This window comes from Mugil cephalus, chromosome 9, assembly GCF_022458985.1.
Source record: "Mugil cephalus isolate CIBA_MC_2020 chromosome 9, CIBA_Mcephalus_1.1, whole genome shotgun sequence".
Lineage (NCBI taxonomy): Eukaryota > Metazoa > Chordata > Actinopteri > Mugiliformes > Mugilidae > Mugil > Mugil cephalus.
This window is the reverse complement of record NC_061778.1, coordinates 21,745,414-21,772,840: the sequence shown is the minus strand read 5'-3', so window position 1 is coordinate 21,772,840 and position 27,427 is coordinate 21,745,414. Positions and strand designations below refer to the sequence as shown.

The 27,427-nt window shown below is 44.5% G+C and overlaps 2 protein-coding genes across 4 annotated transcripts in view; one reads left to right on the top strand and one right to left on the bottom strand.

The window, feature by feature from the left end:
* git1 (G protein-coupled receptor kinase interacting ArfGAP 1) overlaps nt 1-21,523 on the top strand; it is a 22,595-nt gene extending 1,072 nt beyond the window's left edge. Inside the window, exons 2-21 of one of the 3 annotated variants that reach the window (XM_047593562.1) lie at nt 3,478-3,611; nt 3,957-4,069; nt 4,653-4,758; nt 5,435-5,521; nt 5,631-5,761; nt 5,859-5,953; nt 6,075-6,117; nt 6,815-6,841; nt 7,782-7,830; nt 7,942-8,014; nt 8,654-8,751; nt 9,574-9,685; nt 10,628-10,752; nt 11,837-11,989; nt 13,104-13,454; nt 14,772-14,852; nt 15,265-15,341; nt 15,674-15,844; nt 17,478-17,541; nt 17,643-21,523. In XM_047593562.1, the coding sequence (XP_047449518.1) occupies nt 3,478-3,611; nt 3,957-4,069; nt 4,653-4,758; nt 5,435-5,521; nt 5,631-5,761; nt 5,859-5,953; nt 6,075-6,117; nt 6,815-6,841; nt 7,782-7,830; nt 7,942-8,014; nt 8,654-8,751; nt 9,574-9,685; nt 10,628-10,752; nt 11,837-11,989; nt 13,104-13,454; nt 14,772-14,852; nt 15,265-15,341; nt 15,674-15,844; nt 17,478-17,541; nt 17,643-17,858 (2,306 nt within the window). In that variant the 3' untranslated portion in view covers nt 17,859-21,523. The remainder of the gene's footprint in view (nt 1-3,477; nt 3,612-3,956; nt 4,070-4,652; nt 4,759-5,434; nt 5,522-5,630; nt 5,762-5,858; nt 5,954-6,074; nt 6,118-6,814; nt 6,842-7,781; nt 7,831-7,941; nt 8,015-8,653; nt 8,752-9,573; nt 9,686-10,627; nt 10,753-11,836; nt 11,990-13,103; nt 13,455-14,771; nt 14,853-15,264; nt 15,342-15,673; nt 15,845-17,477; nt 17,542-17,642) is intronic. The other 2 variants (XM_047593563.1, XM_047593564.1) reach the window with 2 other exon arrangements.
* Nucleotides 18,843-27,427, bottom strand: tp53i13 (tumor protein p53 inducible protein 13). Its single transcript, XM_047593566.1, has 9 exons — nt 26,942-27,427; nt 26,732-26,809; nt 26,403-26,438; nt 26,059-26,117; nt 25,803-25,881; nt 24,574-24,702; nt 23,989-24,180; nt 22,765-23,848; nt 18,843-22,620 (listed from the first exon to the last, which is right to left on the bottom strand). The coding sequence occupies exons 1-9, from the start codon at nt 27,059-27,061 to the stop codon at nt 22,514-22,516; spliced, it is 1,884 nt and encodes a 627-aa protein (XP_047449522.1). The 5' UTR covers nt 27,062-27,427; the 3' UTR covers nt 18,843-22,513.

Here is a 27,427-nt window from a genome sequence, read left to right as displayed (position 1 = left end):
AATAACTGCATCTGGCAACGAGTGGTCTTTGGTGATTTCAGTAGGTTTTGGAAAATCTAATTTAGTTCAAGCTTGTGTTAGTTTAGCTTATTTGACAGCGCGTTAGTCCCGGCAGTTTAAAATTTAAAATGAAAGACATGACTGACGGGAGCCAATTCATCTGGAGCCCCTCCTTAGGTTCAGCATGTAACCTGACTTGGCATGAAGTTGTAAAGAGGCAGCCTGACTTCACTTGTAGTCCACCCTATAGAAGAATATTTAACTTGATCCAACATGACGTTGAAAAGGAGGGGTATATTCAAACCATGAGTGGGATAAGGGTAGGAGGTGATCTGTAGTATATGGGGATTACGTATGTCCACTACCAAGAGCATATGTTAAATCTGTGCTTTTGAAATGTGAGGTAGAGGTGATGCCACAAACATCGCAGGTATCTCCCTCTTGCCCCCGCCTGTGCAGCCTCACATGCACTCCTGTCTAGTCTGAAGCCCTCCATCCTAAGTGTTGGTTTTCTGCGTGTCTTGGGTTCATTCATGTGCATGTGTATCACAACAGCTGCTCTCTCCACAGCTGCCCCCCCGATCGGTCTGTGTGTGCATGAGCTGCCGTAAGCTCGAAGGCCGCACTTTGCAGCGTAGCTACACCTTGCTGCTGATTTATCCTCACAACCTACTCCCTGCTGTGACTCTTACACGCACGCTTCAGTACCTGTTCGTTGTCTTTCTTTGTGTCCTCTCAATAGCTTTTCCCACTTCCCGATGAACATCATAACTCAATAATTAATGACAAATTAATCTGGTTTGGAAAAATGAATATTTTGCTACATTTTTATAGTTTATTTACAGGAACATCTTCAGACAAAATAAGGCATTTCTTCTAATGACGTGTGGTGTACCTGTTACTAGCTGTGCGTTTCTTCTACTACCATCGGCTCTCTGCATGTAGCCCCTCCTTAGCACGACGCACACACACACACACACACACGCAGTGTGTTCTGCAAAATGCTGACCTAGCCACTGGTGACAGGCCACCTCCCTGCTACCCAGCTTTGTGTCACACCAGGGATGGCATAGCTACAAAGGACGACTGATACTCCCATTTCTAGCCAAGCCTCAGGAGGTTTTAATGTCACACCGTGACAATCTGCAGTTTATAGCAACAATGAATAATGTTGTCATGACTGTAAACACTTGATTGAACACAGATGCAATTGTTTAAAAAAAAAAAGGATAAAAGTATTTGGAGCAGTTCGATGCTGATTTTGTCTTTTTGCCAATCCTTACAGCTCTATATATTAAGATATCAGTTTGATTTAATTTAAAATACAAACCTTAAAGGAAATTAAAGGTGTGTTAAATAAGTTTAATCTAAAAGGAACCATAACCAGAAAATTGTCTTGCTATTGTAACTAGATTTTATATTTAAATGGTTATTTAGCTGTAAGATTGTGCTGATAAAATATGAATAAATCCATTATCATTATTTGTGTAATCTAACCGGTTACCAGGATCGTTATGTGAAAAGCATGCGTCCTGTTATTTGAGTTATAGAGGTTTCTGTTGTTTGCCATCAATACTAATGATTGCACATGTTTTATAAAGGCTTAAGCGACAGTTATAAAAACAGCTGTCAATGCTGTACTGACAGATCTGGCCAACTTTAGGCCAAATTATGTTGCACTGCAGGTTTGCCCAATACAGCACTGCTAATAGTCTGTCTAGGTCTAATGGCTTAATGGTTTAGCCTGATATTGATTCAGCCGGCCAAGCAGATAGCCTAGCCCAGGAGTTTTTATATTTATTACACAGATTAAGGAATTAAATTGCTGCAGTCCACCCTTTAAAACCTACAGGCTACTGTTCTAAACTAGGCTATAGTTCTCCCCGAAGCCATTTTGCATTTGTTGCTACTTTTTTCCTGCAGGCAAAAAGACTTGCAGCTTGTCGGTTTATGTGGTGATGGACTATTTTAGCTCCATTAATGCCCTAAGCCCTGACAGTTTATCCCAGTCCAGGGGTGACTAATGCAGATAGTAGACGTGTTCGTGTGTGTAAGTACATGAATCGTGTGCATCTATGTGTACGGATACTTGATTTGGTACTGTGTTTGTTGTGAGCTGCTCATCACGTCCGGGTTGTGAGGGCATAAGCGAAGCCCAGACTCCCTGACTGGTCTTTCAGTGTCAGTAGACATTGTCCTTCGCTGCTTTCCCTAAACATCCCCACCTCGTCCACACCTGTTTGTTCCTATTAAAAACAAAACCCAGTTACTTGGCTGAATTGTAGAAAAAGGCGATTTTCATGTTGTTACAAACTAAAACACAGGTCAAAAACGAATGATATTGGGTGAAGGTATTGGCACCGCTTGTCTTGTTCGAAGCTGCTTACGAGTGAAAGCTTAAGCCCTCATTTAGGATGTGTGTAGTTTTAAACTTAAATATTTTTTGTACTTTATGTGCTAAGAATCCTGTGTGCTTGTGTTGCCTCGTCTCCGTCTTTGACCTTCAGCCCTAAACATTGTTACATTTCAAGGTAATGTGGGGCATTTAATGTGCATTTTCAGCTTTTGATGCAAAATTCTATTCAAGGGTCCTATGTCAATGTTCAATGATGCTGTGGAGCATCAAGTTAAAGACATACAAACCACTGATGCCAGTGTATCCCAGTCCTTAGAATTTTATACAGCTGCTCACCTTTATAATTGTTTCTATCCATGCGTTTTCGTTCAGTGGATTAAACAGAGATGAGACACTGTGCAAAGAGGAGTAAACAGAACATGTTTGACTGAACTTTGAATGAAGTCCGGTGCAGGTAGACTAGAACACGTGTCTTCCTGGGAAGAAGTGGCAAGAAGCAGTCGTTTCATAAACTAATTTAGACCACCCACATTACACTAGCTATACTCCGCGAAGGTAATAATTAGTGCAGGCTGTTACATCGGAAGGTATTCATTAAGGTTGTGATATTCAGCATTTGTTTAGCATAACTGAGGGAGCTGTTGATTCAACTGCGTTTTCATTTTGGATACTGTGGCTTATAGTGCCTTTCAATTGTATTGTGTTGTACCGACGCCTGTTCCTATGAGTGTGACAAGCCCGTTTTAGTCAGTGGGCTCGGCTACATAATAGAAACACTTTAGTAAACTACAGCTTCCAAAATGATTATAGAATGCAGTAATTATCACCTTTGTCATGCTGTTTCAATATAAACTGAACATCATAACAAGGATTTACAGGGATTTAGTGCAGGACTGTTATATCAGAATGCATTAGATTTTACTATTGTGCTTAATGAACTGGCAAGTGACTATACATTAACTATACTTCACAACACAGTGTTGGGGTTGTCCATACATCCCAGAATCAGAATTACTTTATTGATCCCAGGGGGAAATTACTTAATATCCTGAACTAACTTTTATGATGAAGTACTTGAGAAATCTCACAATACCATCCATTTGTTTGTGTTTGCCTGTCAGACCCGGGCTGGACCAGCATCAACCGAGGGGTCCTGATCTGTGATGAATGCTGTTCGGTCCACCGCAGCTTAGGCCGCCACATCTCCATAGTCAAGCACCTGAGGCACAGCGGATGGCCTCCCTCGCTGCTGCAGGTAAGGCTGAGAAATGAAGAGCGAGGGGAACGGGCGTGCGAATACGGACGTGCTGGGAAAATTAAAAATACAGTGCTGAGAGTTATGGCTTATTTATCTGCTGGAGTTTGGTGTTGTCCAATTCCGTTTTCCTCAGGCTGTCCAAAATACAGACTGAGGAGCTCAGTGTTGCCTTGGCTTCAGAAAGCATGAAAAGAGTGTGGGAGTTTTTGGCCATAATTCTGTAACCAGTCTTGGTTCCTATGTAGACAGAGACTTGATTTAAGACTTAACTGTGGCTTTACATAACAAAAAGTACTTGTGACAGTGAAGCATAACTGAGTTGCTGTGTTGTGTGTACTTCAGATGGTTCAGACCTTGGCCAGTAATGGGGCTAACTCCATATGGGAACACAGTCTCCTGGACCCTGCTCAGGTGCAGAGCGGTCGTAGGAAACCAAACCCTCAGGACAAGGTCCAGTAAGTATACCCCTTAAAGACTCAAAATACAGACAACACATTAGCGCAGAGAGAAGTGACTGTCCCTTTCAAAGGTGAAGGGTAGTTTCACACAGTTATTACTCACTGACCTCTAGAGCTTTCTCTTGGATCTTGTTCTGCTCTCACAGAACCACAGAACTTTGGTTGAAATATGACTGTAGATCAAGAGATCAAGGAAAAATATTTAGCCATTTCCTTTACGTTAGACACGTCAGATGAACAATGTGATGGACCTTTTAAAACTTGATGTATTGTACATCAAATCTATATCTCTGTAAAAACGACAGAGATCAATTATATGCTACAGGGCAGGTTCTGTATTATTAAACAATATGTGCAGTTAGGATGAAATGTGAAAGAAATGTATTTGCTCCTTGCTCAGATGGAGCATTAAAACATTCACTCAAGTCTTCACATTAGAGTCATTGGGCTTTTATCGAACGTGCCGATCCAAAAGAGAAAGAGAAAAATGACATAGAATTCAGCTTACCTTGTGTCAAGTTTCAAATCCCACGTTTTTTTTTTTTTTTCGTTAATCATGTTGCCTTCTCCTCCTGTGAAGTCCCACTAAGTCAGAGTTCATCAGAGCCAAATACCAGATGCTGGCATTTGTGCACAAGCTGCCCTGCCGTGATGATGATGGCGTCACAACCAAGGATCTCAGTAAGGTGAGAGCTCAGTATTTCACATCTATGGAGTTAAATCTGTGCTTCAGTCTCTAAACGTAGTGGCACCTTCTGAGCAAAGAGCCCCATGTTTTTGCGACCAACCACATTATATTTTGAAGAGAGTTTAATGTAATTCAGGGAATAATTCAGATAGAGTGCGGGGAAACAACCTTTAATGATAATATGTTCACAACTGTTATCCGCGTCATTCATTTAATAGTTTCCGCTTTCAGTGTTCTTGCCCCGTGTGCCTGAACACCTACTACCTGGGCGTTACTAATCAGCTCTTTTACCTCCAGTCTGATTGCTTTGCTCAAATACACTTCAGAGGATGAAGATGATAAGAGGCCAGGTTAATGAGCCTGCATGGACTTCGCAATACTGCGAAGCCGCATGTCTAGCCACAAAACTTGTTTCGTTGCTAAATGTGAGTAGGAGACCGTCCACATAAACACGAACGAGTGCACTCACGCAAACACACACGAGCACTCTAGCTCATAATAAAAACCCCTGGCAGGAAGTGATCTGAATGACACAGCAGGATATAATAATGCTGTGGATTTCCACTGGGATAATAAGGCAGTTCTGCCTGTTTCTGTCTTTTTCCACCCCCCAACCTTCTGTCTCTCTCCACCCAACTCTTAACCTGTCCTGTGTTTTGTTTTCTCTCCATAAGCAACTCCACTCGAGTGTGCGGACGGGGAGTTTAGAGACATGCCTTCGGCTGCTGTCCCTCGGCGCTCAGGCCAACTTCTTCCACCCGGTCAGAAACGCAAAAAAAAAAATCTACCTGCTGACTCACTCATTTAGCAATTAGCCACGCTGTTCAGCTGCTCTCTTGACGCTATTTGTGTGTCCACCTGAATTTCCAGGAGAAAGGGACTACTCCGCTACATGTAGCAGCCAAGGCGGGCCAGATCTTGCAGGCTGAACTGCTAGTCGTGTATGGAGCAGACCCCGGAGCACCTGATATCAATGAACGCACACCTATGGATTATGCTAGGTACAATAACTCTTGCACATTAACTGTTTAAACTATATTTAAAAAGGTAAAAAAAAAAAAAGTGTAATTTGGGTTCTTGTGCTTGTGTCTGTTGCAGGCAAGCGGGCCATATAGAGCTAGCAGAGCGTCTGGTAGAGTGCCAGTATGAGCTGACAGACAGGTTAGCCTTCTACCTGTGTGGCCGACGTCCAGGTAACCAGATGACCCAGTCGAGTTTGTGTTCGCCTCACATGTCCCTAAGCACGGCAGTTAACCTCAGCAGTCCTTTGTCGCCTTTGTCCAACTATTAAGAGCTCTCCTCTCTTCTCCTCAGATCACAAGAACGGCCATTACATCATTCCTCAAATGGCAGACAGGTATGGACCATGTGCATATCTTTTGTTTTATATTGGCCTTATTGTTTCCATTGTGAAGTTTTATTGCATGAAGAAATTCCAAACTGCAGCAACTTAACTTGCTATACTTGCATAACAGCTTAATTTCACTGTCTCTTGCATTTATTGATGATAATGTAATTTAGTGCTCTGACCACAGGGAGGCACTATTGCATGCGTGCCTCCGTCCATTAAGGGGTAGATTAAAGAGGTTTTAGGGATTTTGAGGCTGGCTGCTGTGTGTTAATTCAGTTATCTCCAATGAGTTAAATGTGCTGCTTTTGTCAGTCCTGAACGGCCGGTTTGATTTGAGTGACCCAGAAGTGCACAGTCAGGCCATTATAAATCCAGCTCAACGCTTCTTGGCACGACTCCTTTCAATTATTCGATGGCTGCAGCCTGGATTTTGTCATCTGCAGCCTAAGAGAGTCACTCACAAATGCACAAATGTTATGTAGCGGAACTAAACGCGCCTCAAAATGCGTGTTACTTAAGTGGGTCTGACTTCTGAGCTGCCATCTAACTCCACTCGCATCTGTTCTGTTCTGGTGAATGGTTTCTCTTGATAACAACAACTAAAGCTGTTTTGATGTGGCTTCTCTTTCCTCTCTTTCTGTCTCTTTCTTCCTTTTTCTCACCTGTATTCTGTTCTCACCATTTCGCTGCTTGGTGGAGCCAGAGCTCGTCCTAAGTGCCCGACACAGAGGTATCTTCACTTTCCTTGTTCGTTTTTCCCGACTCTCTCCCTCAACTTCAGCCCCCGCTCTCCGCTACCCAGTCTTTTGTGCATTTCTCTGTTGTATACTAGAATAGCTCTTCTGGCTCATGAGTGTTTTTAAAGAAAGAGGGGAAGGGGGAAAAAAAGCATGTAGGTAATCATGATGTGTACAAGATCTTCAGTAAACAAGGTGTGTTTCTGTGCTCAGGAGAACCACATCAAGCAGTTCTGCTGGTAGCAACACTCATTTCTGTTGTTTTATTAACAAAGTTGCAGTTTAACTGAACTTTTCCCATATTTTCGCTTCAGGGCGCATTTAAAAGAGTCGGTTAGTTTGCAGAGAAGGCGGGTTCGGCCAGCAGCTCTTCATCTAACAGCTCACTGTGGCTGCTCCTTCTAGTTCTGTCCAAAAATGAACATTGTCTTGTTTTCTAGCTTAATTTTGATGATCAGTAGCAGTAAGCACTAAGCCCGCTGACAAAACACAGTGTATCTGATGTGACTACCTCACAATTACAGTTAACTTGTGTTTTACTGATTTTGCCTTTTGTTTATATTCGAATACAGTCCTGTGAAACCTTTATAATAGGACCATTGGCTTAACCACCATTAAATTATATCATTCAGTGATAGATAATGACCTAAAAGGTTTAACTTTTCATTTACAGCCACATACAGTAAGAACATTTAGTTTTGACTGGCATGGCTGACACATTTGTAGTTACTACCAGCTGTCACATTTTGGGATGGACAGCTTGTTCCAGTGCTGCCCTTATTCTTTCCTCTTTCTAGCGAAACACACTTCCCACCTCCACCCTTCTTACTCCTGTCTCCGTCTCCATGTCTTTTTCCCTCCCTCCCCCTTTCTCTCTTTATTCCACTGTATCGTTGCGATCCCAGCTTGACTGCCATCTTCTCTTTTTCTTAGTCTTGACCTGTCAGAACTGGCCAAGGCCGCCAAGAAGAAGCTCCAAGCGGTGAGTTGAAGACAATGTATGGGTTCTTGGAAGTAATGCACAAGGTAAAATGTATAAAAAAAATAGACCTGTATAAGTGTCATATAAGGTCAATTTGTTTGTGTGCAACAGCTCAACAATCGTCTGTTTGAGGAACTAGCGATGGACGTCTACGACGAGGTGGATCGCAGAGAAAATGATGCAGGTGAGCCTCATCTCATCTCCTCCATCATCTGAAAGCCTGAAACTCATGTGACTTCTTCTCTGTGTGGAAAAAAAGCTGAGGTACAGGAAAAATAGCAAGCACCTCCACATGACGCCGTAGACTTGAATTAGAGGCAGAGAGAAATAAAATAAGCACTGACACAACAATGAATCTGAAGGACGGGGTGAGGAGAAAAGGAAAACGACTGTCAAAGAGGAAGGCCAAATGTGGAGAGCGAGGGAGGAGGAGAGTCGGAGCGAGGAAGTGCCTCACAAATTCTTGAGACTCTCTCCTCCTTCTCGGCCCTTTCCCTTTTTTTTTTTTTTTTTCCTTTTCTTCTCTGCCTTCTCTTTAACAGTCAGAGTGTGCTTTCTGACAGAAGCACCACAGGTAAGTGGGAAGGATACACACATAAACACAGCACGCACTCCACAACTGCACACAGTGGGAGGGCTCAGATCACAAACCAGCATTGTAAGAGCTTCATTGTACTTTGTTTCTGTCTCTCTGTGTGTGTGTGTGTGTGTGTGTGTGTGTGTGTGTGGGTGGGAGGACTGGGTGTTGGATGTGGGTAGCTCCACACTGACCTTGCTGCATAAACACACGGACTTATTTTCTGCCTTGTGTTTTTGTCTCCAGTGTGGCTTACGACCCAGAACCACAGCACTCTGGTAACAGAACGTAGCGCGGTCCCTTTCTTACCGGTCAATCCTGAGTACTCTGCCACGCGCAACCAGGTAAACACACTGCATACACACTACACATACACATTTGAACTGAATGACACATATATATGAGCACATACTAATGAAGATCTAGATGGTTTTATCTGTGGATGGAAAAAGGAGAGAGAACAAGGAGGGAGGAACAGAGGATGGAAATAGAGACTGAGGCAAAATGAGTGTGATATTAACAAGGGATGTTCTTCAGCTGTGAGAAAGAGTGATTCTTCCTTGCCCCCGCCTCTCTGCCTCACTCCAGAGAAATCCCACATGTCCACTCACATAGTTTCTCTTCAACTGTGTGGCTCGTTGGTGTAAACACTGCCTTTTAACACAAGCATCCACACGCAGACGAAAACACACACATTGCCACGTTTTCTGCGCCTCGATTTGGCAGTTTCCAGTGGTCAGGAACCGCTGTCTATTTACAAAAACACAACGCGCATTTAGAGTTGAACTTTTTACCTTTTCTCGTGTTATAAATAGAACAACGCTCTTTGTTGTAGTTGTTCTCCGAGACTCTCATAGAAACTGACGTTTTTTCTTACACGGATGCCAGCATACTAGACTAATTGTACGGTTTATGTTTCTGTGCACATCAAGTTTGTGTGTGTGTGTGTGAGCACATAGTGTGCAATCGAGAGTGTGTTTTGCAAGTATGACTGTGTTTTTCCACACCACATGGTAGTTGACCACAGTAGTCACACAGGCACTGAACCACTGACTGTGGACTGCGTATTGATACAACTTTGAAAACTTTTTACTGACTGTCACTCGCCTGTGCCAGTCTGTCTATTTAAATAAATAATCCTAACTCCTGACTCGTCCTCCTCTCAGGGCCGCCAGAAGCTGGCCCGTTTCAACGCTCGGGAGTTCGCCACGCTCATCATCGACATCCTCAGCGACGCCAAAAGGAGACAGCAGGGAAAAGGTCTCAGCAGCCCTACTGGTGAGAGGATTTGGTAGATGGATTAGGAGTGAGGGTATTTAGGTCTCTACTTAACTGTACAAATCATATCAAAATTTCTTGTTGCGTCAAAAAGTTATTGTAGCAAATAGCAATGTGTTTGATTGCGGTAGAGTAGTACAGCAGTTTAGTGAAGCACAGAGAACTTTTTTCAGGATTTTTCAAGTTGAATTGTGTATTTTTGGATCACTACCTAAATGTATCCATTATTCTTAAGGCTGTGACACACCAAGCTGATAGTCTGTCATTTGCTGGTGTCTGTAATGCGTGTTGCGACTAGTAAGATCCCCGCTGTCAGCTTTTCAACAATTCAGCTTGTTGAGTCAGTTAAATCAGTTGTATCGGAGTAAGGTCACTGGCGATTGGCTGTTCAGCTCAATAAACCTGTGCATGGAAACAGAAATGGAAGTGACACACGTAAACCAAACAACAAGGTTGTTCTGACTTTGATCTCATCTGAATATTCAAACGCACGTATTTTCATTTTATATTTATATTTTATTTAAGTTTGAATGAATTTAGTTTCCCATTTTGAATGACAAATACAAACTACTGCCACCTGCTGGTGTGAAGAGTAATTTCTGTTCCCACTCGCGCAGAACGTATGACACAGCAGGTCGCGTTCGAGATTAGACTTTAATTAATTAAAAACCTTGATATCATTTAAATGAGTGAGTTTTTTTTTAAAAAATGGCATTCTATATTTCTGCTGTAAAGTTTTTTTGCCTTGGGGCCTGGGCCAGTTTTAAAGTCAAGCCAAGTGGCCAATCCAGGAAGTGAAGTTTTTGGCACGAAAACTGATTAAAAGCAATCAGCAGTTTTGTTATGGGAGCTTAAGATATAGAGGTAGAATTGCTTATATAGTTGAAAAGAAAACTAAAAGTAAAAAAAATAAATCTATTAAATGTTTTTTCCCTTTGCCAGACACATTGGACCTGGGCATTGATGATGACCAGCACGACTACGACAGCGTAGCTTCTGATGAAGACACTGACAGCGAGCTGACCACCCAGAACAACAACAACACACAACGCAGCAACCGTGCCAAGGTACGGTACTTTAACACACTCTATTTATTTTGGAAAACCACTTTACATATTGCCACATGCACACTTACTACCAAGTTAGCCTTAATACTATGCAAGTTACATTTTGTGTGGTGAGATATGCACATGCTTGTGTACCAGTAGCTTTTAAATGTTTCTCAATAATGCTCCAGTATATTAGAAAAGTAGTTGTATTAGCAAGCAGAGCTTTTCCATGGTGTCTGCTTCAATGACTGCTTCTCCCAGAATGCTTTGTGGGAAGAGTGGCCACAGTCGGGGCTGCCACATAGCTCCTGAGTGACATCATCAGCTATTCTCGGCCCTCGTCAGAGAGGCATTGTTCATGAAGAGAGTGAGTGAGTGTAATGGGAGGGAAGAGGAGAGGAGACGGCGCTAAACAGGAAAAAAAGGAAAAATGGTGGTTGAGTGGTAGAAAGGAGAAAGTAAACACAGGCTGAAACAGTAACTATCTCTTTTTCGTTTGAACCTGTGTTTAGCTCACTGCGCAGAAACCTGACAAATAGCAGCTCTGAGATTCCCCATTCCCATATGAAGAAATGTGTGCATTCATTATTTAGTTTAACTCATAAGTTTGAAGAATGGTCTAGTGCGACACAAGAGAGTGAGATAGAAATGGTTTGTGTTACCAGGTGATCAATGATAAAAAGCTGGTAGTAATGAGTGAAAGATGTTTTTATTGGTTGATTTTTTGGGAGGGGTAGAGGGCTGAAAACGAGCAGGCTGCAGGGTCACAGGAAGTGGGGGAGGATAGTTGGCGGAGAGCAAGAACTAAGGCTCTACTGTCTATATGTGTGTGATCCTTTCTGCAAGCCAGAAAGCCTTAGGCTCTTTATTTACGCAGCTTAAAGGGCTTTGATTCATGCCCCCACGTTAAATCTGCATAAAAATCTGCAAATTACTGTATTTAATACAGAATGCTCCCGTTTGAAACCAGAATATATTAGTTAGATTACGCTGAACGGATAAGCCTGAAGGAATTCAATGTTGGCAAGTCTCACAGTGTCAGTTCTCTCAATTTGTCTGTGCTTCTTCTCTGTCCACATGTCCATCCGTCCTACCGTTCCAGAGCATGGACTCGTCAGACCTGTCAGACGGCCCCATCACCCTGCAGGAGTATCTGGAGGTGAAGAAGGCTCTGGCCTCCTCAGAAGCGAAGGTGCAGCAGCTGATGAAGGTCAACAACAACCTGAGCGAGGAGCTCCGGCGGCTCCAGAAGGAGGTAGGGAGAATGGAGGCGGGGCCCAGAGGATGGGCAGGAACTGGTCAGGGAAAATAAAGGAGAAGGTTTAAGAACACCAGCAAGAGGAAAATTGTGAGAGAGAGAAAGCAAAACATGGGAGTTTCATTTTCATCTGTTTTACTAGTAGTAGAAGGCAACAGGGGGGCGGATGACGGATAGGATGACGCAAGAAAAGTCAACTTGTTTCTCAGAACGGCAAACGAAAACCTATGACAGAAGCTGGAATCTAGAATCGGGGGGAGGGAGGTGCTAACTAGATGTCTGGGATCAGTGACAGAAAACACAGGACGAAGTGACAAAGACGACTCGGTAAAAGAGATTTGATTTAGACAGAAGGAGGTCAGGATGACGGAGAGGCATCTGAATATATTAATATGTTAACAAGCTGATTTCTCCCTGACAGGGTGTCATTTCCCCACTCTGCTGTCTCTGGTATTTGGTGACAGCGTCCCAGTGTTTCCTGGAAACTAAAGCCCCTGCTATTCTCAAATGATTTGCCGTTTTTAGTTGAGTTTGGATAGTGCTCGTGTGTTGTCTGTTGCCATTTCTTTCGGTTTCCTGTGAGTCATTGTCATTAGTTGGGTGTGTTAGCCTGTGTGACCCATCATTCATTCATCCATTCATCCATTCACGTGTCCTTGTCAGTTCCATCTGTTTAGATGTGGTGCGGTAAGAGTTGAAGCAAACATCCAATTTCACAATCAATAACCTGAGAACATACACTGCAAATATCAAATAATGGTGTCAGATTAGTCGGTAGTCGACGGTGCCTCAGTAGAGACACGCACCCGTTTCCCCTGGTTGATCTTTGAACACAGTCTTGCTCGCAGGTATGTACTGTAGCCTTGCACCCTTTGCCTAAAACTAATCCCTGCTTATTGAATTGCATCGCCCCATATTCCACCCCTCCTCAGTACTGATGTGTGTTAATATGTGAAGCGTATGAACCTTTTGCAGAAACCTGTGTTTACGGATGCTTGTTTTTGACCATTCAGTTTACCCCCGCCCCTTTCCTCCAACCTCCCCATGTTCCTCCCTCCATCCCTCCCTCCATCCTGTCGATCCTCCCTGCTCCTTTCCTCCTCTCCTGTAGATCACCCGGATGCAGACTGAGAACAGTGCGCTAAGGGGGGGCCAGCAGGCTGGGGGAGCAGCCGGCCATGGGGTAGGGGGGCCCGGTGGAGGAGGGGGTGGCGGAGCCCACTGGTCAGGGGGTGGGATGCGAGGAGGAGTGAGCGGAGGGGGTCTGGGTGGATTTGTGCCGGGAGTGGACCCTCCGGGGCTCACCGTGCCCTCCTCGGTGGCCCCTCACTCCCACCCCCACCGGAGAGAGCGCCAGGCCTTCTCAATGTACGAACCGGGGGCGGCCCCCGGCCCCACGGCCCATGGTCCCCCAGCCCTGGACTCCCTGGCATCCCGCCTGCAGCCCCTCAACACACCCAGCGTAAGTTAGAAACGCCCCCGGCCCCTTTTCCACTTCCCACCTTCCTTCTGGTGGCCCTGATTGGCTGTTCTTGACCTTTGGCCCTAATGGGTGATAGTCCAATCTTGATCTCTCTATTTTCCCTCTCTCTCCCCTGCATCTCAGTTCCCGGTCCTTCTCTTAGAAAGGTCCAGTTGTGCACGATTCCCTTGAAATTTCGTGGCCCGTCCAAACGTGACTTGATGCTATCGCATGTTATTTGCCCTTATGAAGGATGGCGTGCATAACTGTGACCTTAAGGAGAAAGATGTTAAAAAAAAAAGAAAAGGTTTAATCTGTTCTGTTGCCTGGCAACACCTCCGATGCTCGTCTCTCAAGCCTGCTCTGCACCCTTTGACCTTTTCAAACCTTTTTTGACCTCTCGGTTAACTCTCTCGCTACTGGACAGCTGTTTAATCTGGAAATGCTGGGATCACCCGAGCACGCGCATGAGCACGCGCACACACACACACACACACACACACACACACACTTGAAGACATATATTTTTATTTGCAAGCCACATGTGGGTAAATGCATCTGAATAATTTCGTTTATGCCTGGTATGCTTTCAGATATCACAGACAATCAGTTTAGCAGCATCTAGCGTAGACCAACTTTCATAAAGCAACAACATGGGAACTCACAACTTTTCACCACTAGAATCGGCCTCTTTCAGTGTCATGGAGATTCCTGTGGACAATGATTTCATGTCCAGTTCACCTTCACACACACGTTTATCTTTTTGTCTGTTTTCTGTCTGTCCGTCTCTTCACCGGTCTGTCCGTTGCTCACTGCAGTGCAGCCGTGCATCCTCTGGATGTAAGCATTCTGTCTGTCATTGCATTGTTTGCCATTTCATCCTGAGCCTAGGGTTATGTCAGGCTGCGTCACTTCAGACTATTTTGGCCTCTAGTGCTTCAGATCAGCGTTACTGCTGAGTGTGTGTGTAGTGATTTATTTAGATGCTGTGCGATGTGTAGAGGGTAATTACCCGTTAGTGTAGATGTGAGTACTCTTACAATTTCGACCAAAGAGGCATGTAGAGTCTTGATGGGATGACGGCTGAGCTGCTGAACTGATCCGGCGCCGCGCTCTCTGGCTCGCTCTGCTGGTTTTCTGCTTTTTATGAAGTAACATTTCTCCTTATTGTCCCGTCACTCCTCTCTCCCTGCTCATCTCACCGTCCTTCTCTTTCTGTTGTTCTTTCATTTTCCTCTCAATCTCCTCTGGTCTCATCTTTATTCCTCCATCGCTCTCCTCCTCTCTCTCCATCCTCGTGTTCTCCTGTCTCCCCAGGTGAGGAAGGGTGGCCCCGGGGGTCCAGCGCCGTACGGGGGCCAGCATTTGTCTGCGTCCACGGAGATGGGCAGATACATGGTGAGCTGTGGCTGTTTTGGTTCTCGCCAGATTGTCTGACCTTCACGATCCCTCATTCATTTAAATCAGGAAGTTGTGATTATGAGCTTAAATTGTTTTCCTAGAGCAAATTTCCCACAAAGTAGAAAGGGCCTGGAATATTGACCTTCGTCCTTCAGAAAATCTCTCACATCCTTTTAGAAAGGTCAAAGATAAACACTATTGCCTTTTCACTCACATCTACAAACAGTCACATTAAATCAGATATACAAAAAAAGAAACATATTTAAAAGAAGTCTTAAAAATCTGTGGCATTTAGTGGAGTTCATGTCTTTTGGATGGAGGAGGTATTTGTTGACATCTGTTCGACTGAGCAGCATGAGAGGATGAGGACTGTGATAATTGTACTAAACTGCTGAGTTTTCCTCCTCAGGTTCCTAAATCAGAGAGGCATGGCAGTGGCACTGACAGCGACTATGACAACACACATAGCTACGACGTCTCACTAAGGTCAGACTCACTGCCAGTCATTTTGTACACAAGCATGTGTTTTTATTAGATTTGCCATCAGCAAATAAAACATTCCTTTATGTTTTAAACCTGAAATTTCTTATTTATTTTTAATTATTAAGATGTGTTTTTAATAAACACACATTACCTTTTGTTTAGTTTTCTTCTTTATTACTATTTATTCTGCTTTCTGCCTTGTCTAAGTGGTGGACTGTGGAAACTTAATTGCTCTTCAGGGATTAATAAAACTTTCTGTATCTGTAACATTTTATTAAATCATCTGCAACCGTCACCTGCCGTTGTCTACACGAGCTGTTGTTTCTTTATTGCAGTATGGGACGCAGCAGCGAGGAGGAAGGTCGTGGCGAGTCTGAAGAGGGAGGTGAGGCAGGGGAGCCGGACCCCACCCTGCCCTGCACAGAAGATGTCATACTCAAGACTGAGCAGGTGACCAAGAACATCCAGGAGCTGCTCAGGGCCGCTCAGGAGTTCAAACACGACAGGTAGGTGAAAGACACCTAAGATATGGAAAACCCTGCCGCTAATAACATCATGTTTGTTATCAAATAAAGACGTCTAACCCCAGGTGATGAGGATGAATCTGATACTTTAAACTAGACCAACACGTTGAGAAGTCACAGGGACATCTAGCACCAGAACAGCCACTCACATCTTTTTTCTTATTTACATTTATAAACAATTAGTAACTGTATAGCTATAGTGTAGGTATCTATCCACAAATCTGTTTTCCACCTCTTAAGTTTTGTTTTTGTTTTTTTTTGCCCCCCGATTTGATACTGTTTGATACTGTCTTCAGTATCGGCCAAGTCCTGATCCAGGCTTAAATTAATTCATAAAGGCTTTTCTTAGCTTCCTTGTTTTCTCCAAAGTCCTTGGCTCCAGAATCTCCAACAGATGGTCAATCTAACACCATAAACTCTATAAACCACCCTGTTATATTTTTCACCTTGACACTGTCTCAAGGAAACTTTTTTGCTTCTTTAAATTTCAGCATTTAGTTGTTCCTGTGCCACTTTTTTTTATTGTTTTCCCACAAATCAAGTTGTTAGTGTTGAATAATGATCTCCTGCTGCCGTCTTGCCAAACACCTGCATTGCACACTTTGCAAATTGCTGTCTGACTCTTATCATTTTCCAGAGTGTAGGACCTCTGCACACCAGACCTGTTCAGTCACGTGATTTTGGTTCCTCTTCTTCTTGAATTTATGGCAGCTTGGACGCCGGCCAACTGCCACTAAATCAGAAGAAGAAGAAGTAGCTGTCATCTTGTCATCTGTTTTTTGGCAGCGTTAAAGCTAGCCCACAGCCATTAAAACACAGCAGGAGGAAGACGTTTTGACGCTACAGGAGAGCGTCTTTGGTTAATGGCAGACGTGAAATAAACAACTACCAAAGATCAGGCTTTGCTGAAGCCCGATACTGATCCAGTCATTTTAAAAATGCCTGGATCGGATACTGATCTGCTGATACTGATCAGGACATTCCTATGAAGCACTTTAGTCCACATGTTCTCCCTAGCAGTGTTTTCCAGCATCTCAGCGGGGACCCCAGAGTGTTCCCAGTCTGTATAGTAATATAATCTCCCCATAACGTTGAAGATCATTTTGGCTGCATGATTGCAGCGCGTTTACATGCACCGCCTTATTGAGCTATGCTCAAAATCAAACTTTCTGAATGCAGTTTAGACACAACAGAGAAAATTCACACTCGGTGGCAATACGTGTGTTTTCAATGGATGGCATTTCAAACAATAACAAGATGGATAAGATAAGATGCGCGCTTCCCCTCAGGTGGTTCTTCTACCAGCTCTGTTTACTTTCTTCTGCGACCGACTGTCTTGGATGTTGAAAACTCCGATATTAGTCAGAGTAACGTGTTTTACATGTGTCCAGTTAAAGTCAGATTAAGGCGGTAATTAGTTTTTTGTTCACAAACATGTAAACATACGGAATCTTTTGGTTTTACGTGTAGTTGAGAGTTGGAACAGTCTGAGAAGTAAATTAAAAAATGTTGCTTCCCAAATAAAATACCAAACACCAAGTTCAAGTGTCTAAAAAGTCCCCATTTACCTTTTTGTGTAGACATCTAACTTTAATGACGATGTAACTCTCTTCAGCTTCGTACCCTGTTCTGAGAAGATCCACTCTGCCGTCACTGAGATGGCTTCCCTCTTCCCCAAAGTAAGTTCCCTGTAGCTTCGTTTTACTTCTCCCTCTGTCTCTTTTTGCGTTTCTCATCAATCAAATTGCGTGAGTTTTGATTGTCTCTTGTTTCTCTGCAGCGGCCAGCGTTGGATGCGGTCCACTGCTCCCTCCGCCTGTTGGCTTCCAGTGCCTCGCGGCTGCAGGTGGAGTGCCGCAAGGCGGCGCCCTCAGATCCCGGGGCCCCCGCGGTGGACTACCAGCTCCTCACCCAGCAGGTCATCCAGTGCGCCTACGACATCGCCAAGGCCGCCAAGCAGCTGGTCACCATCACCACTCGCGAGAAGAAACAGTGACCCAGCAAGTGCGTGGATGGAGAGGGAAGAGGGAGAAGGGAATGATCAGTGCATGGTTTCAGAGGGATAGGAGGGGATTCTGGGAGAGGGAGGACGAGGGAAAATATAGTCGCACTACGAGTGGGAGGATACGAAAGGTGGAGTGACCAGGAGTGTAACGGACACATGGAAGAAAAGAAAATTCTGGAAGATGCATGGGAAGGAATCAGATGAAAGCAAAGAGAGATGTTTGATATAAACACTACAACGAAAAGAAAAAGGAGAAATCGCTCAAGTGCGGAAGTGAAAGTAGGGAAGGATCCAACATGGGAGATACAACCTGCAGCCGCTTCACTAAAGCTGTTGGAACCAGATGTGTTAAAGAAGCCGCTCGAACTGTGACAAAGAAACACAACGGAAGCGATGTACAGTGAACTGGATCCCGATATGTTACCGCTTTATTTATTCTCACATGTCACTCGCCCTCCCCCCCTCCCTCCCCCTGTTTACTCTAAACGGGGAGGGAGGGAGACGAGCCAACCATGACATTCACCACACCGTCTCCCTCCGTCCTGCGAGGAGCCAGGACCTTCCTCCTCTCCTTTCCTCTCTGCCTCCGCCCTGCAGTGTGAGGTCCCTTCGTCCACAGCGCCGTCCCAGGCACAGAAGGACCCCCCCCCCCCGGAACCTAACTGGCTGCACCCCACTCCAAAACCCCACCCAGGCTCCCAGACACTCATTTCCACCTGGGATAACTTCTTTGATGGGGGGGGGTGGGGTGGGGGGCTCCAGCTTTATTCCAGCCTGTCACCCCCCCCTGTTGTCGGTGGTACACAGCATGACGTGGCATGTTTTCATGTCTTTTCTTTCCTCTCTTTCTTTTGAATATGCAGATCAGCTGGGTTTGCACCTCTGAGGACAAAATGTACTTTTTACTGACTTACAAAAACACTTACACTGGAATAATTATGATTTAATGTTATTGTTTCATCATCATGAGTATTGTTTTTTTTTTTTTTGTATTGATAATTTTACTGACTTGTCATTTTGATTTAACTGTTTATTTTTATTTCATCGTCTCAAGTATGATTCTCGTTTAGTGGCGTAGGGAGAGCGGTTGGGAGCACGCGTCAACCTCTGACTGGGATTTAGTGCACACATGAAAAATAACCTGTGAAATGGTCCTCAACATTTCTCAAGCTCTCCTTTTATGGGTGACAGTTGAGGTTTTTTTTTTTGTTTTGTTTTGTTTGTTTTTTTTCTTCTTCATGTTGTGATACGTCTCGTGGCCAAGTGGTTGAACAGTTGCCAAAGGGGAGTGGGGGTTGGGGGGGCGGACATTAGTTAGCCGATTTTGATTTTCTGTCAGGGCGCAGAAGCCCCCTCGGCGCGTTGCGACAGGATCAAAAATGCTCCCGGGCTTTTCGTTTTTGCGCTTGATTTATCGTACAGTTTGCCTCGTTTAACAGAGCCAGTGGAATCATCTCAGAATCGCAGCTTTCTCAGTGCCAAGCGGGATAATTAAAACACTTGGTCCAGTTCGTTTGAAAGGTTTGACCCCTCGGTCTTGCTCGGAAGGAGCACTTTATACTATTGTTAAACAGCCACCATTATTTGCATGTATGTTGGGTAATGAGTGCCATTAAGTTAATATGACACACTGGTATGTTACAGTTAAGCTTTATGTAGACCTGTGGAAAGCACCCGATCTTGCAAACTGGAATGTACACGTTTTCATATGAGGAAGTGTGTATGAAATGGGTTAGGCCTCCTAAAGAGTGCTTCTTCTTTTTTTTTCTTTCTTTTTTTTGAAGTTTGCCAAGTATTATTTTCTCTTTTACGACTGTCTGGCAAGCACAATCAAGCCAACTCTGTCACGGCCTGCTGATCTGGGCCACAGAACCCTGTCACTTCTAGCTCTCTGTCTCTGGACTCTGCCAACAGGAGAGAGCACCGGGATCAAAGTTTTATTTCTTTTTCCGTCAAAACCTCGCGCACTTAGCCTACTGAACGTTTAAAGCGCGTACCGCGGCGAACAAATACGGTCATATCTGTAACTAGGGAATCAGATGGGATCTTAAAAGTCTTTCCCAGCTTCCAGGAGGATCGTCCTCCTCTAGTTTAGATTTGCCTCTGACCCTTCTCCAACGCTTCTTCTGCTGCTGGTTTCCCCCAAACTGTTTGCAGCTCGTGTTCGCTCTTGCGTCGGTTTTCTCTGTAATGCTTCATCGCAGGACGAGATCACGCGGCAGCTGCATCGCAATTTCCGTGCGTCGCTGCCTTTTTAGCGAGAAGCCTTCAGCTCCAAACTCTTTGAGCAGAAACCAGGTCACCCTCAGCACTCCTCTTCCCACTTTATTCATGTTTCAGTTTTTTTTTTTTTTTTTTTTTAGTTAATTGGGATGCCTGACTGACTGACTCCGCATCCCTCAGTCTTCAACATAGCTGCACACGTCTGTGTTGGGGGGGGGAGGGAGGGAGGGAGGGGTCCGATTGTGGTTGAAACATGTCCGGAAGACTCTTGAAATGTATCATTGTTCGATGTTGAATGCCTTTGCACATTATCATCATCATCATCATCATCATCATCATCTCCTGTTTGACTGGCTGAGTTACAACCGTCTTGTACTGACTGCTGAAACAACAGAATCACACAACACACACGACACACACACAGGGGCCAGTAGAAACGCTTGACCCTTCAATCATGATCGCCCAAGTTTTAGACTAGAGCCATATATATGAACCTATATTTTCATGCTATATTTTATATTAAGCTATATGTTAGGGTTATGTTTGTGATATATTTATGTCTATTTGTTTGCCTAAATGGGCTTCAGGCTATGAGATCCGTTCACCGAATCTCCGGTCAGCTCTTAAGTCTCGACACCTGATGCACTCGTCGGCGCGGTCGCGCTGTGGTACTTATCCTCCTACGTAGTCACATCGTACTTCAATCCTCAAGAGGCGAAGAGGGAGAACAGCTGACTCTTAACAGTGTGGTCTTAGTTGCACTATTTTCAAACACCAGCTGGGCAAAGTAGGATCTGCATTTACGTGCCGCGCTCTCCCAAAGGTCTTAGTCGAAGTGCATCAGGTGCAGGACGCGAGATTCGGGATTGGGGGAAAATGCCTGAAGCGCACTACGGCTTAACACTACAGTCATCTCAAAGCGGCGGGACGAGGGTCTAAAAAAAAAAAAAAAAAAAAAAAAAATGCACACGGCCTCGTCCCCTCCCTCAGAGTTAGCGGACACTACGTAGGGTGCCTCTAGTGCGAATGTTAAATACTTCCGTCAGCTCGCGTCGCACCCGACAGACTTTATACGCAGCGTTATGTCCTGAATCTAGCACACACACTTTCCAACGTCAGACACACGCCACAAACCAGTCGGACCAAGCCATGCACAAGTACACACACACACACACCAACACACTAAACCTGCAGTCAGAATTACACACAAACACAATTCTCAGCCGTGGCAGTGCACCGTGGCCTGTACTGTCGCTGTCCCTGTGTTTCTTCACAGCTCTACACTTTGGGAGATGGGTGACGGGAGAGATATCTTTTAAAAGAAGACGATTAAAAACTGTATAAAGTAGAGAAAAACAATGACTTAAAGAGGTCAATCGTAATGGAAACTCATAAGCTGTACATTTGTAATAAAATAAAACAATTTAATTGTCCTGGGTCTGTCTGCGTTTAATGCCTTAATGTCATGGGTATTCTCTCAGGTTCAACAGTGAGTCTATTTAAAGGTGTTTTCAGGCAAATCTTAACTGAACTAGTCACTTTTGACGGCGAATAATTAACTGGTATCATTGGACTATTCAACTTCACTGTGCTGAGATGATTAAAACAATTGTATAACATGAGATGGGGTGCATGCTGTTTTTTTTTCATGAATTCAGTGAAGTAACCTTGTCAAATATTGTAACTGTAAAATTATAATCCCTGAAAGTCAAAGGATTACATCATTTTACGCCATTAACCTTTTTTGCATTTGACGTTTTCCTATTATTTTATATTCTGTGGTGGTGACAAAGCCACAAAGAGGCAAATGTTTAATACATATATTTCACACTTAATCATTTTTAAAAGATCACATTTATTTCCAGTTCCCTCATGTTATCACATTTCTGCCTTCAGTCATTCTGACGTGTTGCCGAGCAGATTATTAAAAAGTCTCAAGTCTAATGATGGAAATTTCCATTCTATTGCCGCTGCTGGTGCAAGATTTAATTGACATTAAGCCTTACGCCATAGTACCCAATAACAATACGTCCCTACGTAAACCTCCACAGGTTTAGAAGATGATGACAGCTGGTGCCACACTTCGGTTTTCCAAGAGATGTACTCTATATTCAGAGCTGCTTACAACAGCAACTTACGTTTTTACACACTAAACCACATCAGGTAAAAGCAACATAACTAAAAAACTATTTATAAAAACAAACTACAAAAATATTCACTGAAGGCTGAAGACGTGACGGACGAGTGCGTCCGATCAGCTTGCGAACAGAATCTAGGTGATGTGCCATCAGCTGTCAAGTGTATTTTAAAATATTTCTGCTTTTCAGATTCAGTCCAGATCTCGACTCCTTCTCCGTGTGCACTCTTCACCTCCACCGCATGAAAATCCCTTCAGCGCGTCCTTGACAGTCTCTCTTATTTGTCTATGGAAGTTCATCTGAGCTGGAGGAGCTCGGTAGGAGAACGCACTCCTGCCTCCTGCTTCTCTTCCGCCTTCGCTTTGCGATTCGCAACCTCCTCCGGATCACGTCTAGAACACAAACATGGAAACGCAACATTAATGACGCCGCTCGAGAATAGATGGGTTATGGTACATCGCTCATTAAACTGTGGTTGTAAGGCAGGGCATTGATTAGTTTATTGCTGATTTTAATTCTATTGCGTGTCCACCCACCTGCCACGCTGTCGTAGTCCTGCTGCGGGTCATGCCAGTACAGACTGGGCATGGTCCTCCAGTGGCGGTACAGGCGGGTGTGAAGCACTGACAGCGTCAGCAGAACCAGCAGGAACCCCAGCGCTGCGGCCGCCCACACCGCCTCGTCCGTCCTGGGAGTCCTCGGCAAACCTGTGTTTACAAGGGCAGCTCTGGCCTCGGCCCCTGAGGCCTTGGAGCAGTCGCACTGTTCACCTGCTCTGCAGCTGTCGCAGTCACGGCCGTCGGCATGGCTGCGACCGGCCGCCTGTTGGTTTTGCTGCATCCGAGACTCTGGCTTGGATTTGGAAATGGTTTTGTGGTCGGAGCGCGCGGCGCTCTGCATTTTCGAACTGTCCACCTCTCTTTCTTTAACATCTACCACTTCGTTATCCTTCGTCTTTCCATCTGTTACGTGGCCTTTGTCAACATTTCTCTCCTCTGAGTCATTCGCTTTCTCGCTGTGTTTATTAGAGTCTTTCTCTTTTATTGAGCCCGTACCTTCATCTTTTGGACTGGGAGTGCGGCCTTCGAGCGCGGTGGTAAGGTTTTGTTTAATGTTCACACCATCTGGGGCGACGTGTATCCCAGCGGAGGGGTGTGGATCTCTGAGGTCAGACTGTTCATGACTGGGCTGCAGTGCTGGTGTCTGTAGCATTGGCCTGCCTTTCTGAGACTGAGAAGGCCCAAGTCCTAATCCATCTGTTTTCAGTGTCTCAGATATATGTGGCCTTAAAGGTGTCCTGGTGGTTTGGACCTGATTTTGGATCTTAAACTGAGGAGTTCCCTTTGAATTCGAAGCATCTGAGAGTGTCCTTCTCTCTGGAGGAGAGTCTGCTGATGGTGCAGGCGTGGTGCTGCTGTGATTCTGGACATCCCTCGTCCTCCGGTGGATGGCTCTGTTGGTCTGACTGGTTGTTGCTGTGGTGTGTCTGCTGTCCTCTTTTTCTCCAGTGGCAGCTCTTATCCGTCTGCTGTTGCCCTCTTCTTTCATTTGCTCCGAGGGTCCCTTCTCCGTGCTCAGCAGAGAGGAGATGGTCCGCTCACAGCACCGCCTCAGAGTCTCCTGAGGAATAACAATTTACAAGTTATATCAACCAGACTACTAAGATTACTCATTTATGTTGGTTCCGCTTGGCTGCACTTAATTATACTCATAAAAACCACATGAAACAAAAAAAAAAAAACAAAAAAACATCACCCAACCTTTGTTTTTATTGCTCGTTCCAGTCGGTGCCGTCTTGCTGGCCAAGTCAACAGCAGGTTGTATTCTCTAGTCTCGGCCACACCTTCGATCTTATGTCTTGTGGTTTGTGTAGTTTCCAGCCAATTACACACGGCTGAAGAGTTCACTGTAGGCAGCTCCAAAGTGTGACCCCACGACACCAAAGCTATAGGCTGAACACAGAGCAAAGAGTGAACATGCTGCCCCTCCCTTTCTACCAGAGGCTAAAAATGTATATGCTAACGCACTGACCTTCTCTTAAAATGTATTAGATATATTTTTTTTCTTTTTTGTGAGTGTTCCAGCTTATGAATTAGCTGTTACATCATACATCGTGGAAACCTAATCTTTTGTTTTTGTTCAAAATGTCTCTAATTCGTTCTACTAAACAGTAACACGGACAGAACGTTTACCCCGCCTTCGTAAAAGCTGTTAAACACGAAATGCGGATCAGCCGATACCTGATAGGGGCTGTTTTGTTTAGTCAATGCACAAGAGGTCCTGTTCTGCAAGAGTTATGTTATGGCTGCCCTCTGTGCCTTTGACGGATTTACAGCGTTTCTTACCATGTCTGGCCTGAGCTGTGGGTGTGGGGTAAGGATGTAGTCTGGTAAACAGGAGCGAGCCAGGCCAGTCAGGAGGTGGCGCTCAAGGGGCGGTGCACACGGATGGTAGAGCAAAACGAGAGCTCCGTGCTGGAAAAGACGAATAAACACAAAAGCACCATCGCTGATTGCACCCTTCACCATAAAAACAGGGTTCGTACTGATTGAGATTTCACCACAGTTTATCAAACACTATGACCAAGTGCTACTAACAATATAAATACTGTATTTTCTCGTTTTTTGTCTGTAGTGTTTTTCAAATAACAAATATCCCTGAGGTAAAATATGTCCTGTTTTGGTGTAATTCTGGTACGATGGTGTACAATGGCCCATTGATAATAAAATAAATACTGCTTGTTAAATTCCCGACATCGGAGGAAATTAGAGTTCAGCGGCAGCTCTGCTATTAAACAGGTACAATGTAAGTCCTGGCACACGTCCCTGTATCACTAGTTTGAGTCGCTCTGAAACAATACAGTGATTGTGTGTCCACTCCAGTTTGATGAAAACTACTGAAAGTCTGCCAGCATGGGAAATAATAAAGAGGGGTCAGAGGGGAAATTTGGAGCTCAAGATCTGGGTTTGTTTTCAGTGTCTAAACTCTTCTATGCTGCTGCTGCTGCATCGCCACTGTTAAAACTATGATGTATCAGGGAGAATATATTGAGCTGACTGAGAGATCAACTATAACATGTTGACTCTGTATTATACTGTCACATCAAATGCTAATTTTTGCAGTGCCTATTGGTATAGCACCATAAATAGTTATAGTAGTATAGTTATAATAGTATATACATATATTCTCTGTCTACATGCTCATACTGAGTGTTGAATGTATGGATGGCAGCTGTGGAAAAGTGGTTAGAGGATCCAATTTGCGACAGTGAGGTCACCGGTTGGACTCCGCTCTGTGTCATAGCTGAGTAAGCACTTAAACACCCCTAATTGCTCCCCAGGCCCCCCCGTGGCCACTGGTGTATGTAGAAGTGGATGAGCTGAATGCAGAGACAGAATTTCCCCATGGTAAAATTATTATTGTTTTAATTATTATACAGAGAAATGTGTGTGGTGTGAACACTGGTTGCGTCTCTCTAATCGGGATTACACCAGGAACCGTTACATAAAGTGATGTGAGCGAGAAGGCAGAGGTGGAAGCAGCATTAAAAGGTGTTTGAGTGACTGAAACTTACATGCAAGTTGTTGAGCCACCGTTGAGGAGGGCAGTACAAGTACTCTCCACTCTCTGCCCTCACTGGTCTGTACGCTCCACTGACACAAATATAGAGACGTAAATTAATGTCTTCGACAGGCCGTCTACATGTTGCACATATTACTTTACTGCTGCACCAGAAAGCGTAGAAATTACAAGAACGATGGACAGTGTGTGAGTGTGTCACCGCCGCAGTGTATAACTTTGAGACATGTCACCGTGAATTTTGCAATCACCTGTTGGGAATGGTGTGCTTGTAAGAGATGGGTGTGTCCACACATATCTGCCTGGCAGGCTGCAGAGAGGAAGAAAGGTCAGATTAGGTGTTTGTGGTTCTACCTGAACACCCACTGATTAAGTCCTCAAAACAAATACAGCATTTCCGAAGGAGTTTTATTTTTTTTCAATTTTAATTTTCTCAAAGACGCTACGACTAAAGCATTTACGAGGGGAATCTTTTGTTTTATTTCATGCATTAGCTTCAGACTTGTAAGGCGTGATGGAAGACCAAAGGTCAGGAAAAAAACTCAATAAAGATAGCAGCAGATAAACTAAACAGCTTTGTAATGTGTCTGCTCACCTCAGGATCATACACAGTGTCAATACTTGGGAGTTTCTGTTGATGGGAATGAGAGTGAACACTGTTGAAACATCTGACAACATGATCAATGAGCAGTGCTTAAGCAGAGGTGGTTAGAGGCAGCTCTGAGAGCTGGTTTATTAGACTGGTAGTGCCAGCTGTACAAGGTTTACAACAAAGGTTACATTCTCATAATTGTATAAACATCCTGGCAAACTGTGCTCTGTGGCCCACACCCCACATGGACTAGCTGAGCTTTTGAGACTGTGGAGGTAATAATGTTTAACATTGACTGTGAAGATCAAGAGGTCTACTGTATCCATGGTTACCTGAGTAGGCTCTGACCAAGTAGACACGGCGCAGTCCCAGTGAAACGCATCTGTAAGGAGGTCCCTGTCCAAAGAGAGCTAACACACACACACGCGCGCGCAAGCACATTGAGTGGATTTTGACGCCGTGTAGACACCGAGCATAGCCATTATTACTTAAACTGTGCGTGGCATACACACATAAACACGCAGCGTGTATTAGGACCGTACCTTTCCGCTGTCACATCCTGGTCCGGGAGCCTCGGAGGCGCCGTACCGACCCAAACTGACCCACAACGCGGCCAGCACGGTCACTGCCAGCGGCGGCGGGGACGTCGCTTGGCTCGGCATGGCGACGGCCGGTCAGTCAGTCATGTAAGAGTGAGCCCGCATTTAGTTGGCTGCCATGGCTCCTCTCGCTAAAGTGACACCAGAAGTTCTCTTTCATAATCACAAAACACTGAATTTCTTTGGCAAAGAGCCATGACAGAGGAGAGAATGTGGGTTAAAAGGGGCAGACGTCCCCCGGCGTCCGCTCTCCGCCGCCTGCCCTGCGGTAAGATAACAACAGCTAGTTCTGCTGCACTATGACATTGAGAGAGTAAAAAAAGCAGAGAAACTCTAAAGTGTTGTTTACGTCCATAACTACTATGCCACCATAAGATACGAAAGATGTGTTGTTGATAGACAACTTCTTCCTTCCTAATTTCAAAATAC

Bases quoted from the DNA above. Each gene is read 5' to 3' on its own strand.
- tp53i13 (XM_047593566.1), bottom strand. From the start codon at position 27,061: ATGCCGAGCCAAGCGACGTCCCCGCCGCCGCTGGCAGTGACCGTGCTG. The intron at 26,810-26,941 runs GTACGGTCCTAA...TGTGTGTGTTAG, and splicing joins CAGGATGTGACAGCGGAAAG to CTCTCTTTGGACAGGGACCT. The intron at 26,439-26,731 runs GTAACCATGGAT...TCCCATCAACAG, and splicing joins CTTGGTCAGAGCCTACTCAG to AAACTCCCAAGTATTGACAC.